A 15,969-nucleotide genomic window follows, 5' to 3' on the forward strand; every position below is an offset into this window, starting at 1 on the left:
CGGCAGCTTCTCCTTTCTCACACTCAGGAGGAGCTGGCCACTGAAGCTGCACCACATTTGGCTCCTTGTGCTGCCTCCTCCACCCTCTCAACATTGAGGGTCCCCAGCTCCTCCCAACAGATATTGTTGTTGTTGTTTAGTGGTGTCTGACTCTTTGTGACGCCATGGACCAGAGCACGCCAGGGACTCCTGTCTTCCACTGCCTCCCGCAGTTTGGTCAGACTCATGTTGGTAGCTTCAAGAACACTGTCCAACCATCTCTTCCTCTGTCGTCCCCTTCTCCTTGTGCCCTCCATCTTTCCCAACATCAGGGTCTTTTCCAGGGAGTCTTCTCTTCTCATGAGGTGGCCAAATTCTTGGAGCCTCAAGTCTTGGATCTGTCCTTCCAGTGAGCACTCAGGGCTGATTTCCTTAAGAATGGATAGGTTTGACCTTCTTGCAGTCCATGGGACTCTCAAGAGTCTCTTCAAGCACCATAATTCAAAAGCATCAGTTCTTCGGCGATCAGCCTTCTTTATGGTCCAGCTCTCACTTCCATACATCACTACTGGGAAAACCATAGCCTTAACTATAGGGACCTTTGTCAGCAAGGTGATCTCTCTGCTTTTTAAGATGCTGTGTAGGTTTGTCATTGCTTTTCTCCCAAGAAGCACACATCTTTTAATTTTGTGACTGTTGTCACCATCTGCAGTGATCATGGAACCCAAGAAAGTAAAATCTCTCACTGCCTCCATTTCTTCCCCTTCTATTTGTGAGGAGGTGATAGGACCAGTGGCCAAGATCTTAGTTTTTTTGATGTTGAGCTTCAGATTGTATTTTGCCCTCTCCTCTTTCACCTTCATTAAAACAGATATTAGGGGCCCTGAATACACTTTGGTCCCATAGAATTGGCACTCTTAATGCAGACTAACCTCTTCCCCAGGTGGTTTTTTTTTGGTGTGTGTGTTTTTTTGGAGGGGCAGGGTCTGATTCAGCTCTCAAGCATTTTTTCTGCCCACTATTATTATTATTATTATTATTATTATTATTATTATTATTATTATTATTTATACCCCGCCCATCTGGCTGGGTTTCCCCAGCCACTCTGGGCGGCTTCCAACAGAAATATTAGAATCATAGAATCATAGAATCATAGAGTTGGAAGAGACCACAAGGGCCATCCAGTCCAACCCCCTGCCAAGCAGGAAACACCATCAAAGCATTCCTGACAGATGGCTGTCAAGCCTCCACTTAAAGACCTCCAAAGAAGGAGACTCCACCACACTCCTTGGCAGCAAATTCCACTGCCGAACAGCTCTTACTGTCAGGAAGTTCTTCCTAATGTTTAGGTGGAATTTTCTTTCTTGTAGTTTGAATCCGTTGCTCCGTGTCCGCTTCTCTGGAGCAGCAGAAAACAACCTTTCTCCCTCCTCTATATGACATCCTTTTATATATTTGAACATGGTTATCATATCACCCCTTAACCTTCTCTTCTCCAGGCTAAACATACCCAGCTCCCTAAGCCGTTCCTCATAAGGCATCGTTTCCAGGCCTTTGACCATTTTGGTTGCCCTCTTCTGGACACGTTCCAGCTTATCAGTATCCTTCTTGAACTGTGGTGCCCAGAACTGGACACAGTACTCCAGGTGAGGTCTGACCAGAGCAGAATACAGTGGTATTATTACTTCCCTTGATCTAGATGCTATACTCCTATTGATGCATGTATTGATTAGAATACACTAATTTCTTAAAGATTAAAAGCTTCCCTAAACAGGGCTGCCTTCAGATGTCCTCTAAAAGTCTGGTAGTTGTTTTTCTCTTTGACATCTGGTGGGAGGGCGTTCCACAGGGTGGGTGCCACTACCAAGAAGGCCCTCTGCCTGGTTCCCTGTAACTTGGCTTCTTGCAGCGAGGCAACCACCAGAAGGCCCCTCGGCACTGGACCTCAGTGTCTGGGCAGAACGATGGAGGTGGAATCGCTCCTTCAGGTATACTACCAGACACTATGGGTAGTGGCAGCAGAAAAGAGAAAACTAAAAGTAGACACAGAGCTAGAGCGCAGCTCCTTAGTGGGGAAACAAATTGTTCCCTTCATGACCATCAGATTGATCATTTGAAGAGTGGAGTTGGAGTGATAATCCCGTCCTTAGCACAGAATAGCTCGAGGGCAGAGCTGTGTGTCTCTTGTGTGTGCCGAGACGAATCAGTTGTCCTCAGCCAACTGATCAAAAATGACCTGAACTGCTCTTGTGCTTTTAAAGGTAGGAGTTTGATTTGGAGAAATCAACCTGTTTACAATTTCACGGAGAGGACCTGACATTAATGCCAATAAAGGTAAGGCTGGGGAGAAGGGGATAGAAACAAATTGGCAACCCTGAATGTTTTGGACTGTTATCGGATGATACGGGGAAATTAGATAACTCAATTGACATAGCTGGTGATCCATACGAATGTGCCATGTATTCTAGGTAATCCCTCTGAAATAAGTAGAAAGGTTTCTCTGAAGGCAGAATGTCTAGAAGCATCTGGCTGATGTGATCTCATAGTTGATACCTGCAGAAACAAATGGACAAACAAACTGGAAGATCCAAGGAGTTCGAGAATGTTGGAGAAATAATTTCTCTTTCAAAATGCAAACTTGAAATGTTTGAATTCATGGTTTCAAAGTCAAAATCTGCTTGGTGCCATTAGAAACTTTTGAAGCTGTGTAAAGCTTCATTTCAGCTGGCATGTTTTAGAGTCACATGTCTTGTTATATGCAGGGAACATCTTTCAGTATGTGCTCAGATATCCCTGACCTCTGCCGGCTGGTACAAAGAGTGGAATCCCTGGCTTGTGACAATTCACTTGGGAGATTTGGAACAGTTTGACCAGCTCCTGCATCTTCTTCATCACCACCATAATCTCCAGGAACTTTACAGCAAGGAGAGCAGCAGGCTGACAGAATGGTCCAGAGCCTCTTGGACATACCAACCCAGCAACTAGAAAAAGTCCGCCGTATGGCAGTAGAGGAGAAGAAAAAGAGAACCGGGTCTAAGGTGGTGTTAAGGGCACTGAGGATGAAAACATCCACTCTCCAGGAAGGGCTTTGCTTCTGAATGAAGCCAACAATATGGGATGTATTGTAGGGAGCGAAGCAGATGGTGAAATTGAGCAGAGTCACCAGAGCCAGGCCCATGGCTCGTTTCTTTTTATGGGATGGGATTTTGGGCAGGGAGGCCAGGATGCGGATAACATTGATATAGCAAAACAGGGTAATGGCAAAAGGTAGCCAGAAGAGGAGAAGGCTGATTTCCAGCCGAACTGGAAGGAGGATTTGGAGCTGGCTAGAGTAGAACTTCTCATAGCATGAGAAGTTTTTGTCAGAAGGCAGCATGGTGGTGTTGCGGTTTTGGACAATGTAGACAATACTGCAGTGGGAATAGGCCAACAACCAGAAGAAGAGGCTGGCTGCTATTGCGTAAATTGGCCTGCGATTTAACTTGTACTTGACAGGGTAGAGGACACACAGGTAGCGCTCCACGCTGACCCCCATCAGAAAAAGGGTGCTGATGTAGATGCTGCTGTAGAAACAGAAGTTGGTGAGGGGGCAAAGGGAGACAGGGAGATGCCAAGTCATGTCCCAGGTGGCTTCTGCCATCTTGAAGGGAAGGAAAAGCAAAAGGGTGATATCAGCCATGGTCAAGTTGAGCAGGAGGATGTCTATGGGGACAGGCTTCTGAGACACTTTCCTCAAGAACGTGTAGCAGGCCAGGAGGTTGGAAGGGAGACCAGTCAGAAAGGTGAAGATGTAGAAAGCAAGGACCACACCCTTATGTGCCATCTTCTCGGGATCTGTAAGGAAAGGGAGAGGTGGTAAGTCCCTACCAGGAACTGTATGCCAGTGTGAGCAGAGGAGGCTGGTCAATTAAGGTGAATGGGGTATTGTGCCTCCAGTCTTGGTCTGCCCACAGCCACCTTAATCACATAGTGCTTTATATCCTGCCCATCAAGTTTGATTTAGGAATTGAAACAAACAAAAAAAATTCCTTCCAGTAGCACCTTAGAGACCAACTAAGTTTGTCATTGGTATGAGCTTTTGTGTGCATGCACACTTCTTCAGATACAGATTTCGTGTGCATGCACACGGACGCTCATACTATTGACAAACTTAGTTGGTCTCTAAGGTGTTTTGTCTTCTCATATTCTTCCTTCATTTGACAGCATCATTCAGAAAAGGTATAAATCCTGCCCAACAAGTTCTGGGCAGTTTCTCCTTTTTAAGAACTTTCAGATTTTCAGATGTATAAGCTAATTCCCATTAAAGAACTTGATTGTGACTCCTTACCATGTTTCCCCTTTTTAAGACACCGTTTTATAAGTTTTCTTCCTCAAAAAAACACAGGGTGGCTTACTTTTGGTGGGATGTCTTATTGTTTTTTATTACCGGTACGGTTTTTATGGCTCAGGGTGCTGCTGGGCTCTCTTGAGTGTTCGGCGCTGCAGCAGCCACCGGTTCTGGGTGGCGGGGCAGCAGACATCCTTGGCTGGGCCAGGCGGAAGCCGCTGGCTCAGGCGCTCCGCCCGTCGCTGCAGGGTGCTCCAAGCTCCTTGGCCGGGCCAGGCAAGGAAGAAGCAGTGAGCCCAGCGGTGGCGGCAAGCACGGAAGCGGCAGGGACGGCGGTGGTTGAGAAGGCGGAGCACGGGGATGCAGCCAGCAAGGCGAGAGCGCGATCAGCTGTTAAGCGGAGCTCTTGGAGCGCCGCTTCACAGCTGATCACGCTCTTGCAATGCCGGCCGCATGGAGTGACTCTGTGAGTGGAGGTGCCTGTGGGGGTTGGTTTCCGCGGCGCGGAAGTATGGCTTATTTTCGGGGTATGTCTTATATTTCTCAAATGCTTAAAAACCCTGCCATGGCTTACTTTATGACTACATATTAAAAAAGGGGAAACAGGGTAGTTTACTGCAAGAGTACTCAATGTGGTACTCTACAGAGCCTGCTGGACTGCTACCTGCATATACCCAGCAATCCCAGCCAACATGGCCAATGATCAGAACAAGATAAGATGAGGCTGCTGAATCAAGCCAGTAGGTCAGCATTATATTCTCAGAGTGGCCAAGAGACGTTGGGATTTGCAGTCCAGTGACATCCACCCATGGTATGAATTCTACGTATGATTAATTTTAAAAGAGCTATACCCAATTCTGGTTGCATTAAAGAAAGGAAGAAAACACTTACCTGTGTTGTCACTCAGGACCCCTTCTGTCTGATCGCCAAGGAAAAGATGAGGCACTTTCCAGAGATAATACAGTGAACAGTCTGAAGCCTGCCTTGCAAAACCAAAGAGACAAGATTTTTACATTCAATGAAGCATCTGTCCAGGGGAGGAAAGATAGTATGGTCTGTGGTATTTTGGAGAATATGGAGAACCAACCTACTCCTTAAAGTTGATAAAGAAAAAAACCTCCCTAGCAGGCAGTTTCCGGCTAGATGGTGGCCAGAGAGTTTGTTTTGAGCTCTGTGGTTTGTTTTAGCTTGACTAATCTTTCTTTTTTCTTTCTTTTTTTGGTGGTGCAATTTGCTCATCAGTGAACTGCTGTATATGGTAGGTAGCTGCGTTGGTCTGCTGTAGTTGAAACAAACAAACAAACAATCCTTCCTGTACCACCTTAGAGACCAAATAAGTTTGTTATTAGTATGAGATATCGTGTGCATGCACACTTCTTCAGATACACAGAAACAGAAGTCACCAGACCTTTATATATAGTGAGAGGGTGGGGAGGGGTATTACTCAGAAGGGTGGTGGGAATGGGTGGCTGATAGGTGTGGTAAACCAGTTGAGGACTGTTAACGACTGCAATTAGCCTTACAGGAAAAAGCAAGGGCCAAAAATAGCTTTATCACGTATAATGAGATAAGAATCCAATGTCTCTATTCAGACCAGGTCTCTCCATGATTTTAAGTTTGGTAATAAGTTGTAATTCAGCAACTTCTCTTTCCAGTCTATTTCTGAAATTCTTTTGTAATATGACAGCTACTTTGAGATCTTGTATAGAATGTCCTGGGCGATTGAAGTGTTCTCCTACTGGTTTCTCTGTTTTGTGATTCCTGCTGTATATGGGTAATGGGCATATTCGACTCATATTCTTTTTTGCAGACTCCAAAGTTTTTTACTGTATTAATTGCACACCCTTGCACTGTATTTTGAGTCTTTTGGAATCTGCAGTTCTGAAATCAATATAATATGAGGCCCTGAGGAGTACAATATGTCCAAGAGGATTTTTCATCATCATAATGACTGCTCTGGATTACCCCAAGGATGAGCAAAGCACATGAACCCTGATTCAAAGAGGTAAGGGTTCAATCCACCCCACCCCCACCCCCCAAGTAAGAGGACCTTGAAGGATGGAGCAGAGGATGCTGATTCTGAGTAAGCCAAGCACTCAGAGAAGCCCTGTGAGGACATTTTATTTGCACACCTGGTCATTTGCCTCGCCAGCCTTGTGGGTGCATAACCTGGAGTAATGGTTCTTACGAGGCAAGGATATAAGAAACAGGGGGCACTACCTGTATCTGATAATGTTGCACATGTAAGGGAAAGAAGACAAAATAAAATGACCAACCTCTGCCCCCCAAGGGATAAGGTAAAGGTAAAGGGACCCCTGGCAGTTAAGTCCAGTCGCAGACGACTCTGGGGTTGCGGTGCTCATCTCGCTTTACAGGCCGAGGGAACCAGCTTTTGTCCACAGGCAGCTTTCCAGGTCATGTGGCCAGCATGATTAAACCACTTCTGGCACAACAGAACACCGACACCAGAGCAGTGCACAGAAACACTGTTTACCTTCCCGCCAGTGTGGTACCTATTAATCTACTTGCACTTTTTGGGGTGCTTTCAAACTGCTAGGTTGGCAGGAGCTGGGGCCGAGCAGCGGGAGCTCACCCCATTGTGGGCATTTGAACCGCCGACCTTTTGATCGGCAAGCCCAAGGCTCAGTGGTTTAGACCACAGCGCCACCCACTATCAAGACATGAATATCTCCATCTCTTCCTGCTCGCAATTTAGACTGGTCTATTGACTACAGGTGTACAGCACAAGAGGCTAATTGGGGAGAATATGCTATTAGCTTGGCTATGGAGATGGCTTTGGCTGAAACAGCACCTGCTACTGGTAGGATGGAATGGGTGGTACGAGGGAAGCTAGGGGGTGATTTTGTGTTAAAGCAGGTGAATGAACAGGTGAAGTGCCATATTAAATCAGAGAATGAGGCTCCCCTACCTAGAGTGGAGCAGGGGGAGGAGAAAGACATTAACTCACAATTTCAATTAGCCAAAGACATCTTGGAAGATATGAAGCTGATAAACTAGTTTCTTTATGAGTGTCATGAACTGCTACCAGGGCCGTATTTAGGTTTGATGAGGCCCTAAGCTACTGAAGGTAATCAGGCTTTTTAATATGTCCAGCTGTCCTTTGTCAACAACAAATTGTCGCTTTTTGAGTTGAATATATGCTATATGGTAATTTATGGACCTAATAGGTATCTAAAGCCATTTGCACATGCAGAATGTAGACACCCTATATATAGAAATGAGCAAACCAGTGATATTTTAGGGAGCAGGCAGGGCCCATTACTTACATCATAGGAGGCTACACAACACAAAAGACTGTTGCTGTATGTAAGTTTTATTTCATTTGTTTTTTATTTTATATTTTGGAAATGTACACCCAGTTTTTTCCCCTTTAATTTATTTGGGGGCCCCCAAGAGAGTGGGCCCCTAAGCTATAGCTTGTTTAGCTTATATGTAAATCTGTCACTGACTGCTACCCACGTTAATTGAGCTGCATAAGAAAACTCGGAATGACAGTGGACTAGTGGATATAGGAAGTATAAATTCCCTCAAAGGTCCCCATGTGGATAAACCCTCACCTAAAAAGGAAAGCCTTTATAGGTCCCCAGAGGAAAATAATGTGGCAATTAAGATATTGAAGAGCAAGAACATTAATAACTTAATTAAGGCCAAAAGAACACCACATAGGAAGAATTGTTATTATAACTTATTCAGCCTTGTTGTTGTCTTGAGATACATGGAGTGTTCCTCCAGTGGGTGAAGTCAAAATGCTGTGTTAACAGACCAAAGTGGCCTCCCCAGGGCACAAGCCTGGCCAGTGTCTATCTGTTTTCTCTCTCATTTTCTGTATAATTATGGGACTGATCTCTTACCTTATTGTTGCAAGGTGCCCAAGGATGCTACATGTGTACAGTATGTGCTTTTATTTCTATCAAGGATCTCCCCAGTGCTCTGCAATCTTCCTGGTTGCCTGCCCTTCCTGATCTGAAAACACCCACCCACCACGGAAGGAACTACCCCATGTTGGGTTTCAACTGAGAGCGGGTAGGATGGCTTCCAACTTCCAGAGACTGGTGCACTCACTGATGTTGTTTTTAAGGAGAGTTATTCCTTTTACCTTTTACAAAAAAAATCAGTAGTGATTTCGTTAAGGGTAATATATATATATATATATATATATATATATATATATATATATCAAAAATAACACTGGGCAGCTGTCAGGTGCATAGTACTTGGCTTCCTAGTTTCCTGAGTTCACGGAAAAGCCCAATAGATGATGCTATGGGGTTTTCAGGAAGTGTGGGCACTTGGGAAGAACACAGAATTCAGAAAACTGCAGATACTGTTTTTGTAAAATGAAATAAAAGACTCTCAATCCCTTTGTCTGGTTCAAAAGTAAGGTGAGCTCCACCTATGACAATTTCACTGAAAAGTTTTCTCCTGATTGCTTATTTTCAAATACATCTATTCCCCCACCCCTTTAGTGTTGCAGAATGGTTGAAAACTCTCTCTCTCTCTCTCTCTCTCTCTCTCTCTCTCTCTCTCTCTCTCTCTCTCTCTCTCTCTCTCTCTCTCTCTCTCTCTCTATTTTTTTTACAGTTTGGACTGCAAGAAGATCAAATCTTTCCATTCTTAAGGAAATCAGCCCTGAGTGCTCACTGGAAGGACAGATCGTGAAGCTGAGGCTCCAGTACTTTGGCCACCTCATGAGAAGAGAAGACTCCCTGGAAAAGACCCCCCCATCTTCTTAATTTTGGACCATAAAGAAGGCTGATCACCGAAGAATTGATGCTTTTGAATTACAGTCATACCACGAGTTAAGTATGCTTCAGGTTGAGTACTTTCAAGTTAAGTACTCCACGGACCTGTCTGGAACAGATTAATCTACTTTCCATTACTTTCAATGGAAAAGTTCACTTCAGGTTAAGTACGCTTCAGGTTAAGTACGGACTTCCAGAACCAATTAAGTACTTAACCTGAGGTACCACTGTATAGTGCTGGAGGAGACCCTTGAGAGTCCCATGGACTGCAAGAAGATCAAACCTATCCATTCTGAAGGAAATCAGCCCTGAGTGCTCACTGGAAGGACAGATCCTGAAGCTGAGGCCCCAATACTATGAGGCCACCTCATGAGAAGAGAAGACTCCCTGGAAAAGACCCTGATGCTGGGAAAGATTGAGGGCACAAGGAGAAGGGGATGACAGAGGACAAGATGGTTGGACAGTGTTCTCGAAGCTACGAACATGAGTCTGACCAAACTGCGGGAGGCAGTGGAAGACAGGAGTGCCTGGCGTGCTATGGTCCATGGGGTCATGAAGAGTCGGACACGACTAAACGACTAAACAACAACAACAAGTGATATCTTATGATCTGATACCTAGACCATAGTTTATAAACATTGCACACTCTGAGTTTCTGTAGATTTGATAAAACATGTTAGCTTTTGCCTGGGTCAGATCTACTAGACTCAGAGCAGCCTGTTCCTCTAGCCTCAGAGTGAAGTTCCTCCCATTCCTTTTTCTTCTTCATAATTGAGAAATCCTGACTTCTGGTCCTCGCAAATGGTTTTCTTCCAAGCCAGTGCCTGTATTTTCTGACCCTGTTTGTCCTAGGTACTAGGAAGCACTGTGATTGGTTTCTAGCTTCAGAAAGGCATATGATGGGAGGTGGTGCATCACTATATGAAAAATTGGTACTTAGACATATTACATTGCTCCGGCTATACCTGACGTTGTTCCAACTATGCTCCTGCTCAACCGTGATAGATCTAACGCCCTGCCAGAATCAGCAGATACATCCCTACTTCAATAAGTAATGATCACCTGTGGTGCTTGTGTCCCTTCAAGTCATATATATTTTATTAGCTCACCAATGCAATTGGCTCATTTTAATTTTGGCCTGGCCTGCAGACCCCATTGACCCATTAAGCCAATCACAACCATGGACAGTGACCTACCAGATTTTTGATAAATGTCACTGTTTCTGCAGTTGTAGACAGGGATGAGAAACAGGAGATGTATTGAGTCTGCGGTGGACCACATTGCAGGGATGCCGGACAGCACTTAAATTAGTTGGTCCTTCCCGACACATGGAAAGCCACTTCCGCGCCTGCGACGGAAGTGGCGTTGTGGGCCGACCAACTGCACCACCGCGTAGGGGCTGCGAGTTCAGCCCCTACGCGATGGTAGCTTCCCGCCTGCGTCATCCCTGACCGGCCAATGAGAACGGTCAGGGCAGAGCCACCCAATTTAAAGCTCCCCGCAGGCGGGAAGCCGACCTCTTTCCTTCCTTGTTCGCCGGAGCGAACGGTTCAGCTTGCCTTGTTGCGTTGCCGTGCTGTTTGTTTCAGCATTTAGACCCCTTTGTTTACCTTCCTACCTTCTTCTCTTCGCCCCTTTTCTCTTCCCTCCTAGTTAGGAGTTTTTCAGGTCTTTTTCCAATAAAGTTGTGGCCTTAACCACCCAATTTAAATCTTAATCACTGTGTCACGAGTCTTGATTATGTGGGAAGGAGGGACATTGCCACACAACTACCTGTTGACGATAAGAGCCAGAAAGTTTTCAGAAGGCTGAGGAAATGGAAAAATCTAATAAAAACTCAAGTGTCTGTGCAATAAAAGAGTCTGCAAATTTGATCTTTCCTGTACTGGAGCTGTGTTTCCAAACTATGGATGCACATCAGACATCTTTTGCATTGCAAGCCTTCAGCTTCAAGAGCTTCATCTGACAGCACATCACTAAGTGAAAAAAATCATCACTAAGCAACACACACTAAACATACACACTTGGACTGTGTGCGTTAAACCCAGGCATAGATGAGATAGAGAGGTTGCATCCTTCCTCTTTATCTCTTTGAGAGCCGAGTTTTGACATAAGTCACAGGGAAAGATGCATTAGTAAGAAGGATGTGGAACTGTGGTCTAAAGAAACCTGGGACTTCACGGAAACTTATAATGCTCCCCCCACAAAAAATCAGTCATGGTGGACAAATGTCTGTAAAGTGTAATTTATTCACTGCTGCCAACCCCACCCCCAGGGGCCTACTCCAAAGAGTGTTGGATTGTTTGCCAGAGGACCCCAACGTACTTGGACTGGTCTTCTGCATTCCCCCCCCTTTTTTCTCTTTTCCCCCACGCCCATGTTGTCCGCTATCATATACACTCCAGTGTTGTTGTTGTTGTGGTGGTGGTGGTTAACTATTACTACTTCAATGTATTTATTTTAATACCCCCCTATTAACTTTCCAATTTGTGTTTATTTCCTTATGCAAATGTAAGTTAAAACTGGCATTTCCAAGTGTGATCAGGAGAACGATGATGTTCAAGAGAGGAAATAAGTTTGACAAGCAAATTGGCACGGAAAGAGGTCATTTGAAGTTGCAAAGTATGAAAAACCACAGGCAAGGGCTGGTCTTGAGGCAGCTGCCTCAGATGACAAATCCTGGGGCGGGGTAGGGAGCGGTGCCAAAGTGTTGGTGGAGAGAGCTGAGTGCCATATATGGCCTGCTCTGAGTTACCATTTCACCACCAGATGTTGTGGAAGACTCTGCCTGTCACCAGTCTTGAGCTAAGCTTCAAATGCCAGACCAACTGCCTTCTGGACATGGATTTGGAAGGAGGTAGCAAAGCGTGTGGGGCTGGTCCTGCCACCCCCTTACACCATCACATCCTTGATACTGGTGAAAATGATCTGGACCACAGCAACCTCCAAAGGTCTCAGATTTCAAATGTCAAGGTTTGCAATCACGATTTCAGGTTAAAGTTCCCATTTAGGAAAGATCTGACCCATATGGAAGATTTGTATCTGTGCCGTTCTGTGCTATATACTCTTGCAGCTCTGGGCAATGTAGGATGGCTTCTGTGTAGCCTCGTAGTCCTATGCGAAGCACTTGTACTTGCTGGGGGCTCAAGGCTCTGATCTCACAGGCCCTTGCAGTTTGGACAAAGGAGGCTTCCGTAGGGATGGCAGCCCCTGCCAGTTCACCAGATGTCAATATGCCACCTGCTCCTGCTTCTTTGCCGGGTTCTCCAGCAGTCCTGCAGCAAGGCAAAGACCACTGGGACGCAAGAGTCAGCAGCTTGCTGTCAGGAGTATGGGCAGGAGTCAGGCTCTGGGGCCTGTAGTGCTTTGCAGGACTGGGGCCTGCCTCAGCTTGTGCTGGAGAAGCAAGGAGTGGCCACTCAGGTGAGGCCACTTGATACCTCACTGCACCTGGTGGCAGGAGCTGGGAGGGATAAAAGCTCAGTATTTCCCTGCAGCTCTTTGCCACAGCAACGCTATTCCTGCCTGGTTGCCTCTGGCCCCATGCTCCTTGGACCCTTGCCTTGCCGACGCCTTGTTCCTTAGACCCTCGCCTTGCCGACGCCTTGATCCTCAACCCTTGGACCTTTGCCTTGCCAATGCCTTGCTCCTTGACTCTCAGACCTTCGCCTCTGCCTTGCTCCTTGACCCTGCGACTGCCTGCTGCTGGACCCTCAGCCCTGCACCTGCTCCTGCTTCTACACCACCATCTTGCCTCTGGTCCTGACGTCCTCAGCCAGGGCTTCAACCGCCTGCTGACCAGACCGTGACACTTGCAGTGCCTTGCCTGCCAGCAGTGAGCAAAGGTTTGTTGGATGGCAGTGGGGGAGAAGTAGAAGATGACAGGGTCCAAAGTGCTGTTGAAGGAGTTGAGGAGGAAGCCATACACTCTCCATTCAGGGCTCTGGAACTAAATGTAGCCCACGAGGTGAGAGATGTTAAAGGGCCCGCCCAAAGCAAACAGCAAAATTGAGCAGAGTGGCCACTGCCAGGCCCATGCCTGTTTCTTCCTCTGGGGTTTGATGTGGGGCAAGGAGGTCAGGATGCGAATGACCCTAATGTAGCAGAAAAGGGTGATGATGAAAGGGAGGAAGAAGAGGAAAATGCAGAGTTGCACTCGGACAGAGAGGAGGATTTTAAGCTGGTTATCGGAGAATGACTCATAACACATGGAGTTGTGAGACGTGGGTTGGGCCTCCAGGTGGTACTGGACAGTGTAGATGATGCTGCAGTGGAAACAAGCCAGAAACCAGAAGAAGAGACTGGCCACTATTACATAGGTCGGTCTATGCTCCGACTTGAACTTCATGGCATCTGAAGAAGTGTGCATGCACACGAAAGCTCATACCAATGACAAACTTAGTTGGTCTCTAAGGTGCTACTGGAAGGGATTTTTAAATTTTGTTTTGATGGGGTAGGCGCTGACCCCGTAAGGAAGAGGGTGCTGCTGTAAATGCTGCTGTAGAAACAGAAGTTGGGGAAGGGGCAAAGGAAGGCAGGGAGAGGCCAGGGGCCATCTGAAGAGGCCTCTGCCATCTTGAAGGGCAAAATCAGCAGAAGGATAAGATCAGAGATGGTCAAGTTGAGCAAGAAGACATCCATGGGGGTTGCCTTCTGGCACACTTTCCTCAGGAAGGCGTAGCCAGTGAGCAGGTTGGAAGGGAGGCCAGTCAGGAAGGTGACAATGTAGATGGCAAGGATAAGAGGCTTTGTGGCCATTCTTTTAAGCTGCTGTAAAAGGAAGGATATTAAAATATCAGGAATCCTTATTCCTATCCCTCAAGGAAGTCACCAGGGGGCAGAATATGCTTGCAGTGTCTCCTGGTGTCATTCAGAGGCTGAGGTCATTTCTTCCAGCATGTTCTGAGTCAGAATAATTTCTATAGCAGCAGTCCTTAGACCGTAGCAGCACAGCAAGAAAGAGCAAAATATAAACTAGAGAACAAAATGTAGATGAACTTGCACATAAACATCACTATTTACCATTTAAAATTTATCATTAGTAAAATTATGATTAGTAAAATTAAAACATATGCACCTCAAAACAGCGTTATGTACACCATTTAGAAATGTTAATGATTGAACAGTATATGAATACCTCAAATAAACATAAAGTAAATAACAATAATCATTGTGGAACTTTTCATTTCTCTCTCTCCCTCGTCTCTTCTCTAGTTAGGAGAATTAGAGTGCATTAAATGTATGAGATAGATGCGACCTCTTTCTGCATCCTGTCCTCCCAGAGACATGGAGATGGCAATATATCTCTATCTTGGGTTTGTACCGACTGTAAAATTTGACTTGTATCCAGGGTTCTAGGAAGCCATCTGATCTGTTTTGGAGCACCACGGTATCTTTTAGTCCTGCCTCCTCCCCATTCACTATACAGTTATCCCTCGGCTCCCAAACTCCTTGGGAGTCAAATGTTCCGGCTCCCGAACAATAAAAAACCGGAAGTGAGTGTTCTGGTTTTCGAACGTTCTTTCAGAAGCTGAACATCCAACGGGGCTTCTGTGGCTTCAAATTGGCTGCAGGAAGTTTTTAATCCTTCTCCAAAATAATTGTGTTTAGAGGGTGCAATTCCTAGCCCTGAGATAGTGCCAAAATGGAAACCTGAGAGGATGAATCAGAAGACAAAGACCTTGAGGAGCAGGCAGAGCCCCCTGAATCCAATATCAAGGATCCCCTTGAGGGGCCCTCTAGGCTGACACTTGATGAAGAACTGGAACCTTCAGAGAAGGAGGTGAAGCTACAACCATCAGTTCACTGCAAGAGTATCCAATGTGGTGCTCTACAGAGCCTGCTGGACTGCTATATACCCAGCAACCCCAGCCAACATGGCCAGTGATCTGAACAAGATAAGATGTGGCTGCTGAATCAAGTCAGTGGACCAGCATTATATTCTGACAGTAGCCAAGAGATGATGGAATTTGTAGTCCAATGACATCCATCCATGGTATGTATTTTATGATTAATTTTAAAAGAGCTATACCCAATTCTGGTTGCATTAAAGAAAGGAAGAAAACACTTACCTGTGTTGTCACTCAGGATCCCCTCTGTATGATCGCCAAGGAAAAGATGAGGCACTTTCCAGAGATAATCCAGTGAACAGTCTGAAGCCTGCCTTGCAAAACCAAAGAGACAAGATTTTTACATTCACTGAAGCATCTGTCCAGGGGAGGAAAGAGAGTATGGTCTGTGGTATTTTGGAGGATATGGAGAATCAACCTACTCCTAAAAGTTGATAAAGAAAAAAACCTCCCTAGCAGGCAGTTTCCGGCTAGATGGTGGCCAGAGAGTTTGTTTTGAGCTCTGTGGTTTATTTTAGCTTGATTAATGTTTCTTTTTATGTGGTGCAATTTGCTCATCAGTGCTAACTGCTGTATATGGGTAATGACCATATTCGACTCATATTCTTTTTTCGCAGACTGCAAAGTTTTTACTGTATTAATTGCACAGTCGTGCAGCGTATTTTGAGTCTGTTGGATTTTGCAGTTCTGAAATCAATATAATATGAGGTCCTGAGGAGTACAATATGTCCAAGAGGGTTTTTTCATCATCATAATGACTGCTCTGGATTACCCCAAGGATGAGCAAAGCACATGGAGCCTGATTAAAAGAGGTAAGGGTTCACTCCACCAGCCACGCTTTGGAAGCTGAACATTTCAGAAGTCGAATGGACTTCTGGAACAGATTCTTTTTGACTTCTGAGGTACAACTGTAATGGGAGATCTAAAAACAGCTATAAGAGAAGAAGAAGAGTTTGGATTTGATATCCTGCTTTATCACTACCCGAAGGACTCTCAAAGCAGATAACGATCTCCTTTCCCTTCCTCCCCCACAACAAACACTCTGTGAGGT

The 15,969-nt window shown here is 45.6% G+C and overlaps 1 protein-coding gene and 1 pseudogene across 1 annotated transcript; both read right to left on the minus strand.

Moving 5' to 3' along the window:
• Positions 1 to 2,643: 2,643 nt before the first annotated feature.
• LOC118086727 (free fatty acid receptor 2-like) lies at positions 2,644 to 3,802 on the minus strand. The gene has a single exon (XM_035118719.3). The coding sequence runs from the start codon at positions 3,800 to 3,802 to the stop codon at positions 2,732 to 2,734; it is 1,071 nt and encodes a 356-aa protein (XP_034974610.3). The 3' UTR covers positions 2,644 to 2,731.
• An 8,495-nt stretch (positions 3,803 to 12,297) lies between these two features.
• LOC118086726 (free fatty acid receptor 2-like) lies at positions 12,298 to 13,827 on the minus strand (annotated as a pseudogene).
• Between the last annotated feature and the right edge of the window lie 2,142 nt (positions 13,828 to 15,969).

Source organism: Zootoca vivipara, chromosome 6 (assembly GCF_965207765.1).
Source record: "Zootoca vivipara chromosome 6, rZooViv2.hap1.1, whole genome shotgun sequence".
Lineage (NCBI taxonomy): Eukaryota > Metazoa > Chordata > Lepidosauria > Squamata > Lacertidae > Zootoca > Zootoca vivipara.

What these genes read in the sequence shown, in the direction of transcription:
- LOC118086727 (XM_035118719.3), bottom strand. Translation starts at nt 3,802, where the DNA reads ATGGCACATAAGGGTGTGGTCCTTGCTTTCTACATCTTCACCTTTCTG.